The 23585-nt window shown below is 42.6% G+C and overlaps 2 protein-coding genes and 1 long non-coding RNA gene across 4 annotated transcripts in view; 1 reads left to right on the top strand and 2 right to left on the bottom strand.

Moving 5' to 3' along the window:
• The window catches only part of LOC127602339 (uncharacterized), a 30977-nt gene extending 7445 nt beyond the window's left edge, over positions 1 to 23532 (bottom strand). Inside the window, exons 1-2 of the long non-coding RNA XR_007962763.1 lie at positions 23255 to 23532; positions 12970 to 13119 (exon numbers count right to left, since the gene is read on the bottom strand). This is a non-coding gene — a long non-coding RNA (uncharacterized LOC127602339). The remainder of the gene's footprint in view (positions 1 to 12969; positions 13120 to 23254) is intronic.
• sdf2l1 (stromal cell-derived factor 2-like 1) lies at positions 13631 to 20277 on the bottom strand. Of its 2 annotated transcripts, XM_052068362.1 has the most exons (4): positions 19994 to 20277; positions 18472 to 18668; positions 14207 to 14534; positions 13631 to 13979 (listed from the first exon to the last, which is right to left on the bottom strand). In XM_052068362.1, exons 1-3 carry the CDS (start codon positions 20169 to 20171, stop codon positions 14244 to 14246), a joined length of 666 nt encoding a protein of 221 aa, XP_051924322.1. In that variant the 5' UTR covers positions 20172 to 20277; the 3' UTR covers positions 13631 to 13979; positions 14207 to 14243. The 2 variants fall into 2 exon arrangements, with proteins under 2 accessions (XP_051924322.1, XP_051924321.1); XM_052068361.1 differs by having other exon boundaries at positions 13631 to 14534.
• top3b (DNA topoisomerase III beta) overlaps positions 21754 to 23585 on the top strand; it is a 45864-nt gene continuing 44032 nt past the window's right edge. Inside the window, exon 1 of the mRNA XM_052068219.1 lies at positions 21754 to 21937. Coding sequence (XP_051924179.1) covers positions 21868 to 21937 — 70 coding nt within the window. The 5' untranslated portion in view covers positions 21754 to 21867. The remainder of the gene's footprint in view (positions 21938 to 23585) is intronic.

The following is a 23585-nucleotide window of genomic DNA, read 5'->3' as shown; positions in this document are numbered from 1 at the left end:
GTGCAATGCAAATTGAGTGGCGAATTTGGAGGTGTCTAATGGATGCGATCATTATTTGGTGCTGCGTCACTCACAAGACACTTTACTTGTTGGTTATAGCCCTGTAACTGGCGCCAAGACTGAGTTGTTGGTTGCCATGACAACAAAAAAAATTTATTTTAGGCTTGTTCTTTAGCTAAAGTATTTCATATTTCTATGTGAACTTTCATATTTGTTTTTCCTTAAATCCTCTGAATATGTTATTCGGAATGTTTGTTAAAAATCACTTCCGGGTCAAGTGCCGTGTATAGCGAGGAATGAGAGAAAGATCGAGAAGACAACGGGAGACAGAGAGAGAGTCAGAGAACTACGATACCGTGTGATCTACGTGATTTATCGTTATTTGATCTACTTTCGGTTTACCAAGGTGCGCACGGTATGTCATTTGTGTTATTTATTTAATGTCCTGTTCAAGATATTATAATTTTGATTGTTGTTCGAAATGTGTTTTAGTTTTCACGGTGTTCCATGATTAAACGTTTTGGACATCAGTACGAGGCGTCATCCTTGACCGGGGTAGAAACAGTGAAAACGTGTCCTCATCCATCCTTCTGGAGGCTTCGGCGCGCAGGTGCTTCCCCCACGGCAAGCTATCGGCTTCGGCGCACATCACGTAGCAAGCTACGAGCTACATCGAGCGTCGTCGCACTCGACCCGCGTGCCACGCAGCTATCCACGAGCTACTTCGAACGTCGTCGCACTCAACCCGCAGTAAGCTACAGGCCTCAGCATGCATCGTCGCTCCTCAACCGACAGTAAGGCAAGATTTCAACGTGCAACGGTGCTTCTCATCCAGTAGCAGCTAAAAGGTTTCGGTGGACATTAACCAGAGTTGGCAAAGGCCTATACAGCTTCCAGTAGCTCACAAAGTAGATGGATAGAACATAGGCGAAGATTATCATAAATGAGAACTAATGAATGTGAGTTCTTGAATGTGTGAAAATATCTGTTGAATGTTTGACAAGCGCATCATTGTTATTATTGCTCTGTAAAACTCCGGTTCTGAAGTTTGAAAGCTCCAAAAATGTCTCAAAATAGTGACAGTGTGATGAGATGCAAGAGCATGAAAATGTGGAAAGGGAGGCTGAGGCAAAAATAAGAAAATCCTCTCGTTTAAGACATTTGACACCTAAAATGCAGGAACTAAAGGAGAAAGAGTTCATTCAAAAGGAAGGCAAGTTGAATGTAACTTATGAGAAATGGAAAAGTCATGTTAGAGAAACCCGAAGAAAGTTAAAACAATGGTGCCCTGAGCAAGACATGTACGACATGATGGATGAAGTTGAGAAGCTTGAGGGTGAGATAAAAGAAATATACGACAGTGTCCGAAGCCGGACAACACCAAGTCAAGAATTACGGCGAAAAGTTGATTCATGTGTAGCGGCAACAGCAGACTTACTGCAAGTAATGAGAATCCGTCTAACAGAAGATGAAGAAGATTTTGATGCTGTGGCAGAAAACGCAAAATTACACATGCTGCTAGATAACGAATATGCCAGGTCCATATATGGTTCCACCGCCTCCATAGTTACAGCACCCAGTGCCAAGCCTTCCGGGCACCCGTCCGAATCACCAAGCATTTCAGTTAAGCGGGCCGAAATGGCTGCTCTTCTGGCTGCGAAAGAAGCTGAGATTAACATGGAAGAGGCTATTGAAGCTCAACGTCAGCAGTTGAAAAAACTTGAAAATCAGAGAGACATGGAAGTAATTAAGGCACAGTTAAGTGTATATGAAGAAGAGGAAATTAAGGAAAGGAATGGTACGAGCAGCCCCGTACACACCAAAGAGAATGTTGCATTTCCTTCTTCTCACCATGCCCCACGTCACGAACAGCAAACTGTACAAAATGAGACAAAATGAGAAACCTTGGTTCAGATATTACAGGAATCATTAGCACTCAGTCGCCTTCCAAACCCAGAGCCTACAGTATTCTCAGGTGATCCTCTGAACTTTATAGAGTGGAGTACAAACTTCAAAGCTCTGATAGAGAGGTGATGCTCAAACCCTGCAGATAGGTTGTTTTATTTACAAAAGTACATAGCAGGGGAGGCAAAATCTTCTCTTGAAGGCAGTTTTTATAGAAGAGATGAAGAAGCCTATCAGCAAGCATGGGATCGACTCAACACCAGATATGGTAATTCCTTCATTGTGCAGAGGGCTTTCAGAGAAAAACTCAACGGATGGCCAAAGATTGGTGGGAGGGAATATTTCAAATTGAGAGAATTCAGCGATTTCCTACAAACTTGTAGCAACGCTATGCCTTACATAAAGGGTCTGCAAGTTTTGAACGACTGTGAGGAGAACCAGAAAATGCTGGTGAAACTACCAGATTGGGTGACATCCAGGTGGAACCGTCATGTCACAGAGCAGCTAGATGAAGGTAAAGACTATCCAAGTTTCCATAACTTTGCAACATTTATATCTAAAGAGGCACGCATCGCTTGCAATCCGGTGTCGTCTCTATACGCATTAAGACAATCTACTGAGATGACAGTAAAGGGAGGTAGGCAATCAAAAGCAAACACATTTGCTACAAAGGTGAGGATCCCAGATCCGCAAACCTCTACAGCCGATCAAGACCCCAATGAAAACGATTTACGAGATGCCGAAAATCCAGGCATATGTTTATGCTGTGGAGAAGAACACTGTATACATAAATGTAAGAAGCTTATGAAAATGTCTTCAGAGGAAAAGAGAAAATACATCTATGAAAATAAACTATGTTTTGCATGCCTGAGAAAGGGTCACAATTCTAAGGCATGTAGAAATAGAGCCATGTGTGGAGTATGCCTAAAGAGTCATCCAACCGCATTACATGAAGATCGTTCTCCAACGGAGACAGCCTCAGCACAGAACACCACTGAAGAAATCACATCCTCACTATCTTGTTGTGTCAAGGGAAGTGATGTTGTGAGTACATCAATGATTGTGCCCGTCTGGATCTCAGCACCTAATGCACCTGAGACAGAGACCCTAGCTTATGCGCTGTTGGACACACAAAGTAGCCACACGTTTGTTGATCAAGAATTGTGCGCAAAGCTTAAGGTAGACATGGACCCAGTTAAACTGAAACTCTCCACGATGATGGGAAAGGACTCGGTGATAAAAGGCGAAAGAGTTTGTGGACTTAAAGTAAGAGGATTTTCCTCAAATATTTCAATTGACCTACCTCCGGCCTACACAAGAGACTTCATTCCTCTTGACCAGACACATATTCCTACCCGCAAAACAGCCACTTCATGGAAACATCTTGTTAACATAACTCAAGAGATACCCCCACCAATGGATTGTGGCGTTGGATTATTGATTGTCTGTGACTGCTCCCGAGCCTTGATTCCAAGAGAGGTCATTACTGGAGGTGACTACGAGCCTTACGCTGTCAAAACCGATCTTGGCTGGAGTATTGTGGGAGGTGTAGCACAATGCGTAAATGCAGGCGATGTGACTGGACTTTGTCTTCGAGTATCTGTCAAAGAGTTGCCACCTGTAACACCATCAGCCGTCATTAAAGCCCTTGAGTCTGATTTTGCAGACACAAAAGCAGGTGAAAAAAGCATATCTCAAGATGACATTCTCTTTCTGCAAATATTAAAAGGAGGCTTCCAACTAAATGAACACAGTCACCTCGAAATGCCACTTCCTTTCAAAGCACGACCTCACCTCCCAAACAATAAGGTCCTGCCTTTGGCGCGACTGAAACAATTGAAAAGGAAGTTGGACAGAGATCACAAGTTCAAAGGTGACTATCTGAAGTTTATGGAGGGCATCATTAAAGATGGTGATGCAGAGAAAGTAGACAACCCTGCAGACCATGCCTCCAGAGGACTGAACGTGACAGGTCTCATCAACTCAAATTGGCTCACCGGTCCAAGGTTTTTATGGGAGAGAGATATAGCCATAAACGAGGTGACACCTGAGCTACTGGTGGGAGATCCGGAGGTGTGTAGAAGTGTTAAAGACAGAAGCTGTAAGGCAATTTGACATTCAAGAGCTTCTGTCACGGATTTCAAAATGGGCAACAGCATTTAACGTCATTGCTCGCATCCAACGGCTAGCCAAGAGAATCAAAACCACAAAACCTGTAAACGTAGAAGAAAAAAAGGCAAGCTACACTGACCCTTGTTAAACTGACACAAAAGGATGTCTTCCAAAAGGAGATGAGCATGCTTAGCGAGAAATCAGGAAAACTGCCTTGTAACCATCAACTTTATCAGCTTGACCCGTGCCTTCAAGACGGCATATTGAGATTAGGAGGAAGACTAAGAAAAGCAGCTGTGTCGCTTGAATTAAAACAGCCAGTCATACTCCCTAAAGACGGTGCGCTCACAAACCTCATTATTAGTCATCATCACAACAAAATACAACATCAAGGCAGAGGACAAACTCTCAATGAGTTACGGAGTAATGGATTTTGGATTGTTGGTGGAAGTAAAGCTGTAGCTCAACACATCAGACGGTGTGTACAATGTAGAAGAATTCGCGCACCACCAGAGGAACAGCGGATGGCAGACTTACCCAGTGACTGTGTTGATGCAACACCACCATTCGCTTACTGTGGTATGGACTGCTTCGGCCCCTTCCACACCAAACGGGGAAGGAAGGAGCAAAAATGGTATGGCCTGCTCTTCACGTGTCTGTGCTCCAGGGCAGTGCATATTGAAATGCTTGAAGATATGACAACCGATGCCTTCATCAATGCCTTGAGATGCTTTGTAGCTGTCCGTGGAGCCGTTAGACATATAAGATCTGATCAAGGCACTAATTTTGTGGGAGCAAGAAATGAGATGGCAAAGGCGCTAAAAGAATTAAATCAAGAAAGATTAGCCTCCTACCTTGCAGACAAACAATGTGATTTTCAGATGAACACGCCACACTCTAGTCACACTGGCGGGGTATGGGAACGTCAAATCAGGACAGTGAGAAGTGTACTGAGCACTGTCTTGGCCCTAAGCGCTGGAAGGTTAAATGACTCTTCCCTAAGGACTTTTATGAAGCTACGTCCATTGTAAACAACCGGCCCTTAACTGTTGACAACATCAGTGATCCCACAAGTTTGGAACCTCTCACGCCAAATCATTTGATTACAATGAAGTCTTCTTTACCACTTCCCCGACCTGGGAAGTTTATCCAGGAAGATCTCTACGCCAAAAAACGGTGGAGAAGGATTCAATATCTTTCCGAACAATTCTGGCACAGGTGGAGGAAGGAATACCTTGCAAACCTTACCCTGAGGCAACGATGGCTTACACCAAGGCACAACATGGTAGTTGGTGATGTTGTGATCATCAAAGAGGATGATGTCCCTCGCAACGAATGGAAACTTGCTAAGGTTATTGAAGCAAATCAAGATGATGACGGACTGGTGCGAAAAGTAACCGTACAGATAGGAGAACGAAAGTTAGGGAGAAAGGGAGAGCGCCTCAATAAGCCTTCCGTTGTTCAAAGAGCCGTACAGAAGTTAGTGGTTCTAGTTGAAGGCAACTAGGGAGAAGGCATCAGATGCTGTAAGTTAAGGTGTCAAATATTCAACCTAGAATAGGTCAATTTTTTGGAATATGTAAATTCCATTGTTTGTTTGAATGACATTAAATTTGTCTCGTTTAAGGACACATCAGAACAAGGGTGAAATTACTGTTGATTATTTTCAAGGGTGTAAAGTATTTTTTCATTTACAAATGTTACTCCAACAGTAATTTGGTGGGAGTGTAACTGGCGCCAAGACTGAGTTGTTGGTTGCCATTATTTTAGGCTTGTTGTTTAGCTAAAGTATTTCATATTTCTATGTGAACTTTCATATTTGTTTTTCCTTAAATCCTCTGAATATGTTATTCGGAATGTTTGTTAATAATCACTTCCGGGTCAAGTGCCGTGTATAGCGAGGAATGAGAGAAAGATCGAGAAGACAACGGGAGACAGAGAGAGAGAGAGAGAGTCAGAGAACTACGATACCGTGTGATCTACGTGATTTATCGTTATTTGATCTACTTTCGGTTTACCAAGGTGCACACGGTATGTCATTTGTGTTATTTATTTAATGTCCTGTTCAAGATATTATAATTTTGATTGTTGTTCGAAATGTGTTTTAGTTTTCACGGTGTTCCATGATTAAACGTTTTGGACATCAGTACGAGGCGTCATCCTTGACCGGGGTAGATACAAGCCCAGTCCTCCATCATGCCCCTTTTGACCTGAGCCAAATTGTCAGCAGGGTGATTCTGTGGAAAGTATTGTACTCCCAACACTGATGAACACAACTGCAGATTCGCATTAATGTAGTGACAGGTAAATGCCAAGTAAGCCTCCATGTTCGCAGAGGTCCACGTCAGTTGTTATACTCACTGCCACAGCTTGCTGTACTTCCATTTTCACTTTTTCCCATTCCTCTGGGTATTTGTTGGACACCATTTTTGATGGTCTGGAAACTAAACCAAAAGCAAATAATACATTTAAATTATAGGCGATTCAGCTCATCTACATCAGCTACAACTTTATGGAACTTTCACACAGACCTTTCTTGTTGGCAAAACATATGAGGGTTCAAGGACCTGAATCAGTTCCTTGAACCCTTCACTCTCCACAATGCTGAGGGACTGGCAGTCCTTGATAATGATGTTCAGCAGTGCCTGATCGAGCAGCTGCTTCCTGGAAGTTTGATTGTCAAACATTAAGTGGAGAGTAAACCAACAATAATTACTGATTGCCAATTAATCATCAACAAAGCAAATGTGAAAAGGTAAGGGAATGGCTCTATACCTGAAGTTGTCCTGGGTGTAATGGGAACTTCATTCTCATGCTTGGCTCGATAATGCCTCACCATAAAGGAGGTGCTTTTGTTGGTAAAAGATAATTCTGTATGGCAAATTCAACAACTCATCTTGAATAAAATATGTGAATAGTAATCTAAGAGTTACCTTGAAATTAATTTTAATTAGAATGGAACAAGACATGTCAAAAATCTGAGAGGCACTTTGTGAGACAAGGAGATATGAATAAATACGTTATTCTACAAAAGCAGATCAAAATGGTCCCACACAGCGGACAATTTGCATTTCCCCAGGAGCTGCTCCATAATATGTATGCAATTCCACAAGCAAGGGTGAGGTTTGGATCGCGTCGGCAGGCGCATCGCGTCGGCAGGCGCATCGCGTCGACAGTTGCACTTCCTTATAAACACAGTTTGCCGGGCTTTTGCGGCGTCGACGCCCCCTGGACTGTATCGATGCAGTTCATACATCGGTCATGTGATTGTCTTGAAGCAGTAAGCACACTATGCGGGGATTGCTCTGTGAGCTTGACACCAGCGTCGACGCATCGGTGTTGCTGGACCCATCACTAATATATACTGTAGATATATAAAAAATCCTCATCTCACCCCTCGGGTGGTGTCCGTCCCTCATTCAGCTCGGGTCCTCTACCAGAGGCCAGGAAGCTTGAGGGTTCTGCGCAGTATCCTTGCTGTTCCCAGCACTGCACATTTCTGGACTGAGATGTCCCATGTTGTTCCCGGGATCTGTTGCAACCACTCATCTAGTTTGGGGGTCACTGCCCCGAGTGCTCCGACCACCACAGGCACGACTGTCACCTTTACCTTCCAGGCTCTCTCCAGCTCCTCTCTGAGCCCTTGGTATTTCTCGAGTTTCTCATGTTCCTTCTTCCTGATGTTTCCATCACTTGGGAACGCTACATCCACTACAACGGCTTTCCTGTGCCCTTTATCTATGATCACGATATCTGGTTGGTTCGCCATTACCATCTTGTCAGTCTGGATCTGGAAGTCCCACAGGATCTTCGCTCTGTCATTCTCCACCACCTTCGGAGGTGTTTCCCATTTTGACCTTGGGGTTTCCAGTCCATACTCCGCACAGATGTTTCGGTAGACTATGCCAGTCACCTGGTTATGGCGTTCCATGTAGGCTTTCTCTGCCAGCATCTTACACCCTGCAGTTATGTGTTGGATCGTCTCATGTGCCTCTTTGCACAACCTACACCTTGGGTCTTGTCTGGTGTGGTATATCTGGGCCTCAATGGCTCTGGTGCTCAAGGCCTGCTCCTGAGCAGCCAGGATGAGTGCCTCTGTGCTGTCCTTCAGGCCAGCCCTCTCTAGCCACTGATAGGACTTCTTGAGATCGGCCACCTCAGTTTTGATCCGGTGGTACATCCCGTGTAGGGGCTTGTCCTCCCATGATGGTCCCTCTTCCAGCGCCTCATCTTCTGTTCCCCATTGTCTGAGACATTCTCTGAGTACGTCATCCGTTGGAGCCTTCTCCTTGATGTATTCATGGAGCTTGGATGTTTCATCCTGGACAGTGGTTCTCACACTCACTAGTCCCCGGCCTCCTTCCTTTCGGCTTGCGTACAGTCTCAGGGTGCTGGATTTGGGATGACACCCTCCATGCATGGTTATGAGCTTTCGGGTCTTAACGTCTGTTGGATTCACCTGGCGCTTTAAGAGGGGCGGGGCTGCCACTGACAGGCGACCGTTCGCGCGAGGTATAAAAAGCAGAATCGCATTATGTTGCGTTAGTGAATACACTCGCTTCGTCGTCGGCATGGCCGAATGGTAAGCTACGCTTGTACTTTTATTAACCAGATATCTTAAGTTAGCTTTAGATTGATCATGATCGGTTGCTTTGTTTGTCTGCTTTGCATTATGTCCGTTCTGCTTTGTTTGTAATCATAGTCAGTTACCGCTCGCAATCGGCAATGTAAACGGCGTGGGCTAAAGTGTTGCTAAAACGATGGTGTCTTTATTTAAGTCATTATGCACAGTTTTCATGTTTGTCTAGCCGTACTTTGGTTTTGAGCGAAGTACATCGCGTTGCAGCTGGGCTTAATCATGCCGGCGCTCCACTTCCGGTTTGGGCCGTTGGGAGTTGTAGTTCTTTTGTTCGTGTCGACTTGATATGTTTGTGATATATGGTTTCTTACGTTTAAAATGATACATAGTGAGATCACGGTTAATTAAAGTATTTATTAAATGTATTGTTAAAATAAAAGTATTTATGTAAATTCTATACTTATTTACACCGTGATGCAGAAAGATATATTCTGCATTTATGTGTGCTTATCAAGATATATTCTGCATTTGTGTGCTTTAGGTTATTACCTGCTTCTGCTACTGCTTTTGATACTGCTACTGCAACTACTTTCATTTCATCTACTTTTGCTGCAAAATGTTCAAATGTATCAAGAAAGTACAGAAAGAGTGATCCTTCCATGCTGGCCAACGATCCCTTTTCCGACGGCCGTGAAAAACGGAAATAACTGAACAACGTCCGTGGTCTGAATCTCTTCCTTTGGCCACCTTATTATTCCTGCAGGGTATCTGATCACTGGCAGGGCATAGCTGTTTATTGCCCGGGTCTTATTCTTGCCATTGAGCTGGCTTCTTAGGACTTGCCTCACTCGCTGGAGGTATTTGGCCGTAGCCGCTTTCCTTGTTGCCAGTTCGAGGTTGCCATTGGCTTGTGGTATACCAAGGTACTTGTAGCTGTCCTCAATGTCTGCTATTGTTCCTTTAGGGAGTGAAACCGCTTCAGTGCGGACTACCTTTCCTCTCTTAGTCACCATCCGACTACATTTCTCAAGCCAGAATGACATCCCTATTTCGCTGCTGTACATCCTGGTTGTGTGGATCAGGGAATCTATGTCCCTTTCGCTCTTAGCATACAGCTTTATGTCATCCATGTAGAGGAGGTGACTGATTGTAGCTCCATTTCTGAGGCGGTATCCATAGCCTGTCTTGGGGATTACTTGGCTTAGGGGGTTCGGTCCTATGCAGAACAGCAGTGGGGAGAGTGCTCATATACATACATATATATATATATATATATATATATACACATTTAACTATTTGAAAAGTTAATTCAACAAAATTTAAGCCTCTGAAAGTATTCTTTTAAATAATTTAGTTGTAATACTCACCATTAATGGGAATGGTTTTCAGTTCCTCACGATTGCAAAAGATTCAGCAAAGCGAGCGGAAGCTTGCCGGATCCATACGCGTAATTGCTGCTGGTTAGCTTGCACCCTGCTCAGTAGCTTGCACACTTCCTTTCTGCTGTCTACAGCAGGGTATTTTGTTGCAAAAGTAGCATGACGCGTGTCAAAGTGGAGCTTTATATTCGACCGTTTCATCGATGGTATTTTGTCATTGCAAATTAGACACCACAGAACCTGTTCTCTCAAAGACGAATGCTTCGTTCCATTCATCCTGAAGTGTACCTTACTAGTCATCTATTTTTCTTTTCACCATCTTATTCATCGAAGGATTAGCTTTGAGCTAATGACCGAGCGGACTGATTCAAAAGGGGGCGTTGACCTGTTTCCACGGCAACAGCAACTGTAGTCCAGTATCATCCAATTAAAATGGCTCCTGCCGCCAAATGCCGCCCTGAACAGGACATGAGCAGTGAAAAACCGATGGGTGGATTAAACAAGTAAGTATATTTTGTTTTATCTGCGAGCCAGATGCAATCATCAAAAGAGCCACACCTGGTTCGCGAGCCATAGTTTCCCGACCCCTGCTTAAGAGGAATCAGATTTCCCTACCCTTGCCTTAAGTACAGAGCAATTGATCGAAACATTGGCAGCAGGTGTGCAGTGAAGGGAGGGTCTTCGACTGCCACCTGCTGGAGACGCACAAGAACAGTATCATGACAGGAACACAGTAGATGAAAATCTTATCGGACGGAAACATCCATCCAACCATCCATTTTCTGAACCGCTTAATCCACACTAGGGTCGCGGGGGGTGCTGGAGCCTATCCCAGCCGTCTTCGGGCAGTAGGCGGGGGACACCCTGGATCAGTTGCCAGCCAATCGCAGGGCACACAGAGACGAACAACCATCCACGCTCACACTCACACCTAGGGACAATTCAGAGCGTCCAATCAGCCTACCATGCATGTTTTTGGAATGTGGGAGGAAACCGGAGCACCCGGAGAAAACCCACGCAGGCTCGGGGAGAACATGCAAACTCCACACAGGGAGGCCGGAGCTGGAATCGAACCCGATACCTCTGCACTGTGAAGCCGACGTGCTAACCACTGGACTACCGGGCCGCCCCGGACGGAAACAAAGAAGACAAATAAAATAAGCCACAAACGACTGGAATCTGCACATCCAATGCACGCACAATTAAATTAAGACCAAATACTGCAGGAAATAAATTATCATTTCATATGAGGGAAAAGAATGCACGCCTCTCCGTGTTTTGATGTTAGGGGTTGTGTTTGTTATTTTATTTTAGGTTCAGTTTTGTAAAGCGCTTTGTTATAGCTGCAGCTGTTGTTAAAATACTTTATAAATCAGGATGTATTGTATTTTTCATGGAGGTCAATGCTTCTGCCCAGCATGGAAAGCCTTGACTGCATGCCATTGGTCAAATTCTAAAAATCATTGTGACAGAATGAAAATGTCGTAGTTTTGGCTTCATAATTGGGAAAAAATATAAGATGATCTCACAAACTATTGTTTTATGTTTGTTTTGTTTGTTCATTGAACATAAAACATATACAGTAATAATTTGACAGAAAATAAGGTAGATAAAAAAAGTAAAAAGAAAGAAATCAGTCTTCATTCAACACAGTTTTTATGTTCAAGGGAGTAGGATGAAGTAAAAAACTTATCTTGTCCTACCCCGTTATGTGTTTATATCTGCTAAATCATTTTTATATCAATCAGAAAAGAAAAAGTAAGAAGTCTCCATTAAGGCTCATACTTTACCCTTAACCGTGATATTTTTACAGCTTTTGGTTTGTATTGGGATTATATACATCCTCACCCTGGCACTCTTGTGTCAATTTTCTCTTGTATTCATAATGGATATTTCAATACCTTTCTCTATTTATCAACTTAGTTTTGATTTATCATTATTTTTAATGTTTAGAATTTATCATTTTAACTCTGATTGATGTAGGTTGTTTGTACTATTTTTTTGAATTTGTTTTTGAACTCGGCAAGCGATTTACTCATTTTTAGGTCCGTTTCGAGATTATTCCACAGATAACCTTTGCTAGATACACTTCTTTGCTTGATGTTTGTTCTTGTTTTGAGTTTTTTGAATAAGTTGGTACCTCTTAATTCATAATTGCTTACTCGAATTTCGAAAAACTTCTAAATGTTTTGGCAGAGCAGGTTATTGTGTGCTTTGTACATTAATTGGGCGATTTTAAAGTCAACCAGGTCATAAAATTTCATCGTATTATATTTGATAAATAGTGGATTTGTGGGTTCCGTATATTTTGATCTATTAATAATTCGAATTGCTTTTTTTGTAGTTTGAGAATAGGGAGTGTGTTTGTTTTGCAGGCATTTCCCCATATTTCCACACAGTAGGTCATATATGGTAATAATAATGAAGTGTATAATGTGTACAAAGATCTTTTATTTAGCACTTCCTTGGTTTTGTAGAGGATCCCTACAGTCTTGGCTATTTTTCTTTTTACGTTATCGATATGTGGTTTCCAACATAGTTTTGAGTCTATTACTAATCCGAGAAACTTGGTTTCATACGCTCTATTTCAATTGAGTTTACCATAATTTTAGCTTGGTGTTTGATTGGTCTTGTGCCAAAAACAATTGACTTCGATTTTTTTCAGGTTAAGTGACAATTTATTTCTGTCGAACCAGTTTTTAAATTTGTTTAATTCGTTTTCTACCGTTATCAGGAGCCGTTTCAGATTTATTCCAGAACAGTAGAAAGTTGTATCATCAGCAAATAGGACACATTTAAATAGTTTTGAGACTTTGCAGATATCATTCATTCATTCATTCATCTTCCGAGCCGCTTGATCCTCACTAGGGTCGCGGGGGGTGCTGGAGCCTATCCCAGCTGTCTTCGGGCAGTAGGCGGGGGACACCCTGAATCGGTTGCCAGCCAATCGCAGGGCACACAGAAACGAACAACCATTCGCACTCACACTCAGACCTAGGGACAATTTAGAGTGTTCAATCAGCCTGCCACGCATGTTTTTGGAACGTGGGAGGAAACCGGAGCACCCGGAGAAAACCCACGCAGGCCCGGGGAGAACATGCAAACTCCACACAGGGAGGCCGGAGCTGGAATCGAACCCGGTACCTCTGCACTGTGAAACCCACGTGCTAACCACTGGACTGCCGGGCCGCCTTTGCAGATATCATTTATATATAAGATGAATAGTTTTGGACCAAGCACTGACCCCTGAGGAACTACGCGAGTGATTTTCAGTTGATTCGTTTTTTTATTGTTGAGTTGCACGTACTGATATCTGTTTTCTAAATAATTTTTTATCCATTTATAAGCTATGGATGTTCTATTTGAAATTTACATACAGGTTTATTCATTTTTCTAAAACACACGCAAATGAGGTCCACACCAAAGAATCACACTGTTAGCATTTTTTCTGTTCCCAGGTGTCCTAATAAAGTGACTATAACATGCATCAGGCAGTACATACCAAGGCTCAAGAATTAGTTAACAGAAGATCCTCATTTGAAAGACCTGTTACTTTTTTCAATCAGCGTGATCAGCTCCGAACTGCAGTTCGTGGCGAACTGCGAACTTGATCCAGTGACTTCAAACAGATTAAATAAATGGGACATAGTCTTGCTCATTCAAACTGGGGCTTTATTTTTCCTTCTGAGCAGCAAACCGTTTTCAGTGACACTTCAAGTACTCATTGTATCAGAACCTTTTCTACTCTTGTGGACTTTTCACATCACTGGCCTACTCACATCGGTTGGAGGTCGCATATCAACAAATAGATGTCTCAGCCGATGCCGGCAATATGTTTGTGGGGATTTACCCGACTACCCTTGCTGATGTAAAGCGAGTCGCTGCTCATCTACCCATCTCCACTTCTTGGTGTGTCAACGTAATCATGACTTTGCGACCAGGGCGACCGGAGGCGTAGCTAGGGGGTGGACACCTGTTCTCAATCCTCAAGTCTGTTGTACTTTCTAAGAAAAAAAAACACTCAAGCTGAAGAAAAACATGACCCCCCCCCCCCCCCCAATCAATTTAATTTTCATGGATCCTTGCATGTAGCATATACAGCGGCCACATCACCAAAAATGTCAAAATGTATCGCTTTTGGATAACCCATCTCTACGATCCCCACCTACAACTAATTCCTTGAGAAAACCGACAAAAAGATATCAATCATCACTCAAATGAAATAATTTACCACGGCACAGCCATGGACAAGTTCACTGCTTTTGATTTCAGAGTTCAGTGTGATGAGCTGATTGGTGGAGTGGATCCTGGCTTGGCTGGATGAAGACGCCTTCCATCACCTGCCACCAGTTATGCTGGTTTGGTGAGGTCATGCCGTGTACTTCCCATTGGCCACGGATGGGAGGGCCATACTGCTCACCCGTCACACTCAGGAAAACATTGGTACCGACATGCTTGAATCGCACGGCGTCATTGCGTTCCCAGTGGACACCATCACACTGCACTGTCCAAACGTCCAGGTCATCACCCTCGCCATTCTCTCCGAATGCACTGACCTCCTGCAGAGAGAGCAGTTACAAGAATTATCTAGCACAAAATGAAAATACTTATCAGTTAGCTACTTCAAAACAATATAATGCCATTCGTAGCTTTTTTGCTACATGCATAGTTATTAACTCGTTCTTGATATCACAATTAAATCATCTATCAAATTTGATATGGCAGGTTTAAAATATGATTTCCCCAACTTGTCATTTCACATGTAATCTACATAATGCTTAATATAATGTGACACCCAAAAAAATCTCATAAAAAACATGATAGCAAAAATATTTTTGTGGATTTTGATGGAAGGGTTAATAAACATCTCAGTTTCCAAAAATCAGAACTTTTTGGCTATTCTTTGATGGATCGGGTCTTACACTCACCCTCTGAATGTGCATGACTTTGTGAGTTTTTGTGTCGAAAAAGTAATGAGATGCTCTTTACATTGGATGCGACGATGACATTGTATCTACAGTGAATGAAGGTCTACAATACTGCAGCATGCGTACTTGAATTTGAATTAGACAACCAGATATTTTGAATACAGTCAAACCTCGGTTTTCGAACATCTCTGTTCCTGACCAAAAATTTCAATTTTTTATGCCTCGGATGACGACCGAATTTCGTTTCTCGAACAAACTGAGCGCCCTTGAATGCGTCACTTGACTCCTCCCGCCTTCTTTACACGAGGAAGTGCCGCTTCCTCGGGTAGATGAGGAAGTGACGCCTCCTCATGTCGCATTCCATTGTGAACAGACGTGTTCAATAAAGATTTTTTTTTAATAAAGAACGTGGTTTCAATTTTCGAACAAATTGGTAATCGAACAGCCTTCTGGAATGGATTATGGTAGAAAACCGAGGTATGACTATTATTATTCCACTGGTGATTATATATACCTGTACATATACATATATTAGAGCTGTCAAACGATTAAAATATTTAATCTAATTAAAAATGCAACTGTCATTAACTCAAATTCACGAAAAATTAATCGTGATTACTCATGCATTTTTTTATCGTTTCTGAATTTCCTTTTATATTTTTTTGTCCTATTTTCCCCCATTTTAATGCTCTCATCAATATGGAATCATGAATCAGTTTTCTAAGTGCAAAATGCAAATATTTACTAAAACAATTTCGATTTTCAATTTTACGTGAACATTTTTCACTTGGATCAGTTATTCACACAAAATCTCTCACACAACATTGCTGTCCATCAACAAAATATTTTGTCACACAGCAGCTGCTTTAACAGCTCTTTTTATGGAATCAAAACAGAGCAATACAACATCATAAAGTGCACATCTAAGATAAACTCGTACTCAGCCTCTAGTGGATTTAAGCCATGGTTGCATTCGTTTTTCTCAAGTTTGCTTTGAACACAGCAGTCAGGCTATGTTGATTGTGTTGGTCCTTCTTGCGCCGAAGTCTCTCTACGGTTTTTGTAGACTACCGGTACACTTGCTTCGATGACAACACTGAAGACGTTTTATTTTCGCTAGGTCGCTACCACTGCACCGCTGAACTTCACCGTCAGACGAACACAGAGAAGCTCCACACGCTCTATTTATATGGACACGGAACACTGTAACCTTCCACACAAAATAGTTCCAAACAAGTAACAATCGCGTCAGTGGCATACATCGTATACCTGCATGATACAGAGAGAGAGAGAGAAGAACAGATAACTTTGGTCTTGTCAGTGGAGCAATATGGCAATTTTTTTAAAGTAAACTTTCCATTCATAAACTCTAAGTATCCGTTTTCGGTGTCTTGCGCTGCCGTGGCTGGCAAAACAAACGTGCGTGGACCTATGCAGCGCGCTTGTTGTTTTGTTTCTGGTTTATTTATAGAGCAACATAACATCCGCTGTGACGTGTGCCGCGTTAATCTCTCAATTTTTTTAATCCCATTAAAATTCATTTGAATTAATGCCAATAAAAACGCGCGAAACTGACAGCTCTAAAATACAGTATATACTGTATATATATATATATATATATATATATTTTAATATTATATATTGGAGAATGACAGAGCGAAGATCCTGTGGGACTTCCAGATCCAGACTGACAAGACGGTAATGGCAAAGCAACCAGATATCGTGATCATAGCTAAAGGGCAGAGGAAAGCCGTTGTAGTGGATGTCGTGGTCCCAAGTGATGGAAACATCATGAAGAAGGAACACGAGAAACTACCAAGGGCTCAGAGAGGAGCCGGAGAGAGCCTGTAAGGTAAAGGTGACAGTCATGCCTGTTGTGGTCGGAGCACTCGGGGCAGTGGCCCCCAAACTGGATGAGTGGTTGCAACAAATCCCGGGAACAACATCGGACATCTCAGTCCAGAAATGTGCAGTGCTGGGAACAGCAAGGATACTGCGCAGAACCCTCAAGCTTCCTGGCCTCTGGTAGAGGACCCGAGCTGAATGAGGGATGGACACCACCCGAGGGGGGGGGGGGGGGTGAGACAAGGAAAATGTGTGTGTGTGTGTGTATATATATATATATATATATATATATATATATATATATTAGAGCTGTCAGTTTAGCGCGTTTTTATTGGCATTTATTTAAATGAATTTTAACGGGATTAAAACACGGCACAAGCGGATGTTACGTTGCTCTATAAATACACCAGAAACAAAACAACAAGCGCGCTGCAGAAGTCCACGCCCATGTCTGTTTTGCCAGCCACGGCAGCGCGAGACACCGAAAAGGGATACTTAGAGTTTATGAATGGAAAGTTTACTTTTAAATAGTTGCCATATTGCTCCACTGACAAGACCAAAGTTATCTGTTCTTCTCTCTCTCTCTCTCTGTATCATACAGGTATACGATGTATGCCACTGACGCGATTGTTACTTGTTTAGAACTATTTTGTGTGGAAGGTTACAGTATTCTGTGTCCATATAAATAGAGCGGGTGGAGCTTCTCTGTGTTCGTCTGACAGTGACAGTGCGCTACGGTGGTAGCGACCTAGCGAAAGTAAAACGTCTCCAGTGTTGTCATCGAACGAATTGTAGTTATTCAAAATGAGGTCTACACAAAACCTTATAGAGACTTCCGCGCAAGAAGGACCAACACAATCAACATAGCCTGACTGCCCCACCCCTTTCAGAATGGTTTGCCCCTGCAACACGGGGGAAGTGCGTGTGTTTGTACGGCCATCAGTTTCGAATACAGCGGCACATAATGAACACTGGTGTCCGGTGTCTCGTTATTCTTCAACAAACATACAGAAACAGACTGCTGTGTTGAAAGCAAACTTGACAAAAACGAAGTATGCAACCATGGTTTAAATCCACTATAGGCTGAGTACTAGTGTACCTTAGATGTGCACTTTATAATGTTATATTGTTCTGTTTTGATTTCATAAAAAAAGCTGTTAAAGCAGCTGTTGTGTGACAAAATTTTTTTCACCGTTATTGATGGACAGTAATATTGTGTGAGAGATTATGTGTGAATAACTGCACCAAGTGAAAAATGTTCATGTAAAATTGAAAATCGAAATTGGCCACCAGTTCAGGGTGTCCCCCTGCCTACTGCCTGAAGTCAGCTGGGATACACTACAGCAAACCCACAACCCTTGTGAGGGTAAGCGGATCAGAAAATGGATTGATGGATGGATATAGGTAGCTTGGGCATCTTATTCGGATGCCTCATGAGCGCCTCCCCGGTGAGGTGTTCCGGTCATGCCCCACCGGGAGGAGACCCCGAGGAAGACCCAGGACACACTGGAGAGACTATGTCACCCAGCTTGTCTGGGAATGACTCGGGATCCCCCGGGGAGAGCTGGCCGAAGTAGCTAGGGAGAGGGAAGTCTGGGCTTCCCTGCTAAAGCTGTTGCCCCCGCGACCCGCCCCCGGATAAGCGGTAGATGATGGATGGATGGATGGATATATACTGTATCTCACAGAGCACTGCTACTGACTTTGTGCACATTTTACATACCTGATTATTAGATAAGGGGGAGCTGAAGTGGTGTGTGTGAAGGTTTCGGCCAGTCTTCATGTGTGTGAAGCGTATAGGCTGACCACACTTAATTGCTGTGCCACGCTGACACGGATGGTTGGCCTTTCCTCGTATCTGCCAATAACTGTTGCCATCATCTGAGTTCTCAACTCCAGTGACAGACTGCTGTCCGCTTCCTAACATGTACGTACACACACACGCACACGCACACACACACACACACACAAGCACAACTGTAACGACCATGGTGCGACACAAACTTCTACCAGAACTATGAAGCTACAGCATGTACTGGGGTCAGGCCAATCTCGAGTCCCAAAGATTGTCAATTTAAAATTAAATGCCTAAACCATAAATATTTAGACATAAACGCATTGTATTCAAAAGTATATCAATCATACTCCTCTTGTCAAGCAACCATTGCACTTCTGAGAGAAACTAAATTATCCAAGGATTGTACGCAGGAAGTTTCGTTCAAACCTGATATTAAATTTAAAAACAATAGATGGGTTAACATCTGATTAAAAAAAACACCCTAATAATCCACCATTGCACAACTAGTGTTATTTCGAGACTCAGATCTCAGATTCCACCCATGAAGTTTCATAAAGAACCACAGTTGAACTTCAAAATGATAGTTATTTGAAATCTGCTCATTTCATTGTCGTTACATTTACTGTCATTTCAAAAACAAAATTGAAACATAATATACATCTTATCTTTATTCACACAACCAGTCCGTGTCTGACAGACACTACATACACTATCCCAGTTTTGCACCTATGGGGTTTCATGAAGATGTGATGTTGCATTTCAAAATAATGGCCCTCTAAAATGTGCTTAATTGATTCTTTTTACAGTTCATTAAAAAAAAAAATCACAAAAAAATAATACCTCTTATCACACAGTCTTTCAATCCCTTTGAGAAACTTGTCTACTGCAGGACACCACAGGGAAAGTTTCATTCAGATCTTATCTTGCATTTCAAAATTAAAACACTTTAAAATTGTTGTACTTCGAACTGGTATCATTCCAAATTATGCATTTGCGCCGTGTTACCGCAATACAGAGGGGAGAGATATCAACCTTTGGTGAGCCTGGCTTGACTCTTTTCGAGTGGACGACTGGCCTAACTGCAGGAAGTAGGCTATGATATATCGTATTTTCTTCCAGCATCATATGCAACATTCAATACACCTCGTCGATGTACCTATTTATGATCTCCACTCGTGACACTGAACATAGAATAGAAAATGGGGGGTGGATCTAATTCTATTATCGATACATTGTAGAATTTATACGGTACGGAAGAGTTGAAATAGACAACATAATCTTGGTTACACTGATCATGAACTATCGTAATCTTAAAATGACAACCGGTCATTTAAATAATTAAAAAAACATAGTAAATGCGGGGTTAACTGCAATTCAACCATATACTTTCACGTGTAATATGTTTTGTGTTTAAATGTACTTTAACTCAATAAAGAAGAACAATTACCTGACCCGTATTTGACATCGTGGGAATGGAGACGAACGCTATGTCTGGTGTTCATCAGTTTTACCAGTGAACCGCAGGTGACATCTTTATACTCAGTCTCTCTTCCCTCAAAATATGACCACAACACAAAAAATACAAGAAGTTTAAGAAGAACTGCGTTGCGACTCTCCATCTTCATGCGACAGTCGAATGCCCAATGCCAAGAAAGCGTAAACCAACCAAGTTAAAACATCATAGCTCGGTTTAGCCAATCCTGGCGTGACATGCAACAACAAGGAAGTGAGCGCTACATTACAGCAACACAGCACGCGTTCGGGCATTCTGGCCCAATCCCAATAGCCACACTCTGCCCACCTCTCAATTACGTCGTGTTCCCGTCGAAGCTGTGACGAGAGGTGTCCCAATTCTCCAAAGTGTTTGTCGCCCAGCCCCTTTGAGCCCTTGTTACACACTTGGGCTGTGTCCAAATTCACAAATAGTACTGTGAAGGCGGCAGTTTCGACCAGATGATGTCACTTCTGTAGCGACTCGACCGCACATGGTGTCCAAATTCACATTAATTCGCCACGGTTCATGCGATGTATGGAGGCTACACGATAAGGAGCCATTTTAGGTATGGAAGGACCCAGCTTGCGAATTGTCTTTGTAGAATTTGGAAACCACGCGCCGTCAAATTGCGCCGAAATTGGCGTCGCGCGGCCGAAAATGTGGCCTGCGGAGGACACATCCGGTGAATTTTGGACGTCCTCATTCATAATTCCTTCAAACGCAGTGTTTTACCCACAACTCAATCCGGATTTGACCCAAATATAGGGAAACTGACGACGTTCGGTGGAATTCCTTTAAATGCACCAAACGCCTTTTCGAATAAATAGCAAATTTAACATACTTTATATATTTTATTTGTTGCAATTCCAGCTTTTTTTTTCAAGTCACGTGCATATTTTATCCTGGTGTAATTGCCTTGCGAAGTGAACCTATGCGCATATGACACAGAATGTGCACGGGATGCAAATAATGGGGCAAGAAGCCGGAGTGGGGATCATAGGCTGTCTGTGTCGGTATTCGTATTATTTCATCAAACTCTGACGTCCGTGCATTGCGCGCGTGTGTGTGTGTGTGTGTGGGGGGGGGGGGGTCGCTGTTCGGAGAGGCAGAGTGGGTTCCCAGTAATTTCCGAGATCAGGATATGGTCTCAACCAGTCAGCTGCTCTTGCTTAAAATGGTTCCATCTTCCTGACGCACTGGCGCAACATGTCACGGGTCGAAGCGCCTAGTGCGCGCACAGGCACTATGAATTTCCGAACGGGAAATTTGAGCAATACACTGACTTTCCTCACGGTTGTAGTGAACCTGGAGCGTATTTTCGAATGCAGCCAGATAATGGACGTTTTGAGAGTTCGTGGATGGAAATTCTGCTAAAACACTCCAATTGAAAATTTTATTGTTTGGTGAAAGGATTGTTTTAATAACTCCTAAGTGCATGGGGTTGAATTGATCCTCGTAAATAATCAATACATCACGACAGATGGACATGTGTTATAATTATTTTCTGTATAATTTTTCGATGATGATGATAATTGTTTTTTCTCTTTCTTCTTTCTACATACATTCTTGCTGCTGGAGGCTGTAAATTTCCCCTGTGTGGGACGAATAAAGGATATCTTATCTTGTCTTAATAATAATAATAATAAAAAGATTGTACCATACTTCCAGACCACCAGATGGAAGTAATGTATCTTTAAGGAAACTGCCAACTGCCAGTGAAGTTAGAGGAAGAACGGGACGAAGAAGAGCCATCAATTCGATGTAATGACATATAACCAGTAACTATTTGTATCGCACTTATTTTAATTTGTGCTGAGTACAACAAAATGAAGACGGTTTTGATGGTGGCAGAAAAACCTTCTCTGGCTCAGTCAATTGCCAAAATTCTTTCTAAAGGTCGGTACGTTTTCATAATTTGTCTCCTGCTACAAAGTTAGGCGTTTCATATTGAATGAACACAAGTCTACAATTCTGTACCATGCGCCATGTGACTAAAATCTGAAAATACGGGTTTTCTGTTCTCTCAGTACTTGATTTGAAACGTACGATTGTAACGTGTTCTCGATCGAAGACTTCATTTTGAAGCATCAACGTTATCTATGCTTGCATCATACTTGCATCATCCACCGATTCAGAGGGGTTTTGTTTATGGTGCAATTGTGTTCATGGTGCAAGTGCACTTGCATGCATCACATTTAGTCGCAAACCTGCCTTCCGAGCTTTGTACTCTGTTGTTTTTTTTGCAGGAATGGCTTCATTTTTTTCCAGGCGTGGGCCTACATATTTTAATCACGTGTAACATACCTTAAAGGGACATTAGAATGGACTGAACATTGGAATTTATAATCGGTCTGTGTGTAAAAATTATGTTAACACTAAAATTCAACCCCCTACAACAATCCGTCAGAGCTTTTTTGTGATGACACCCCTTCCCCCCCAATCTCGGCTCACTCACTGTCTGAAATGGTCATTCATTGCCACCAAAATTCATCTGCACATTCCTCTTCTTGTTCTTTTAAACCTGTGATAATATAAAGGGGATCTGCACAATATTTTGGATTTTAAATGTGAGCTCGACCCTGGCCAAGCTTTATGACACCGGATAGGACATTTCTCTCTCGAATACTTTGATATTTTTGAGATTTCATTGTACCCTGAGCAGATAAAAGACACCATGTGCCAGATTTAGCAAAGCAGCCCCAGAACATGACCGAGCCTCTTCCTTGTTTCACTGTTGGAACCGTGCGTGCTCTTTTCTTGATAAGTATGAAACGTATGCCTCATTTTTATGTCTGTGAAAATGTGTTTTGCCAAATAGTTATAGTTTTGTCTCATCAATAAGACATTATCCCAAAAGATTTGTGTCTTGTCAACATGGGGAACATGCAGATTGTAATATTCATTCATTCATTTTCCTAACCGCTTGATCCTCACTAGGGTCGCGGGGGGTGCTGGAGCCTATCCCAGCTGTCTCCGGGCAGTAGGCGGGGGACACCCTGAATCGGTTGCCAGCCAATCGCAGGGCACATAGAGACGAACAACCATTCGCACTCACACTCACACCTAGGGACAATTTAGAGTGTTCAATCAGCCTGCCATGCATATTTTTGGAATGTGGGAGGAAACCGGAGCACCCGGAGAAAACCCACACAGGCCCGAGGAGAACATGCAAGCTCCACACAGGGAGGCCGGAGCTGGAATCGAACCCGGTACCTCTGCACTGTGAAGCCGACGTGCTAACCACTGGACTACCGGACCGCCCCAGATTGTAATATTTTTTTTTAATATAACTTATTTTCAACATTCATCTCCCATAATCTCCTCTTTGGCTCGAATGACAAATGCTGCAATCTGATACTGATGTACATTGATTTCATAGTTTACCTTTAATATATTTGGAGGTTCTTCTGGGATCTTTGTTAATATTCACATTTTCGGTCTCTTCAATTTTGTTACGTTCAAGGATGTTGACTCCATTCATGAGAATCCTAAATTTCTGAATAATATGTGCAACTGCAGTCACAGGAACATAATGCTGCATGGA

Source organism: Hippocampus zosterae, chromosome 6, assembly GCF_025434085.1.
Source record: "Hippocampus zosterae strain Florida chromosome 6, ASM2543408v3, whole genome shotgun sequence".
NCBI lineage: Eukaryota > Metazoa > Chordata > Actinopteri > Syngnathiformes > Syngnathidae > Hippocampus > Hippocampus zosterae.
This window is presented reverse-complemented; position numbering and strand designations above follow the sequence as displayed.

Excerpts from the sequence above, each read along its gene's own strand:
- sdf2l1 (XM_052068361.1), bottom strand. The coding sequence starts at position 20,171 with ATGAAGATGGAGAGTCGCAACGCAGTTCTTCTTAAACTTCTTGTATTT. Across the intron at positions 18,669-19,993 it reads CGATGTCAAATACGGGTCAG|GAAGCGGACAGCAGTCTGTC; the intron begins GTAATTGTTCTT and ends CGTACATGTTAG. Across the intron at positions 14,535-18,471 it reads CCCCCTTATCTAATAATCAG|GAGGTCAGTGCATTCGGAGA; the intron begins GTATGTAAAATG and ends CTCTCTCTGCAG.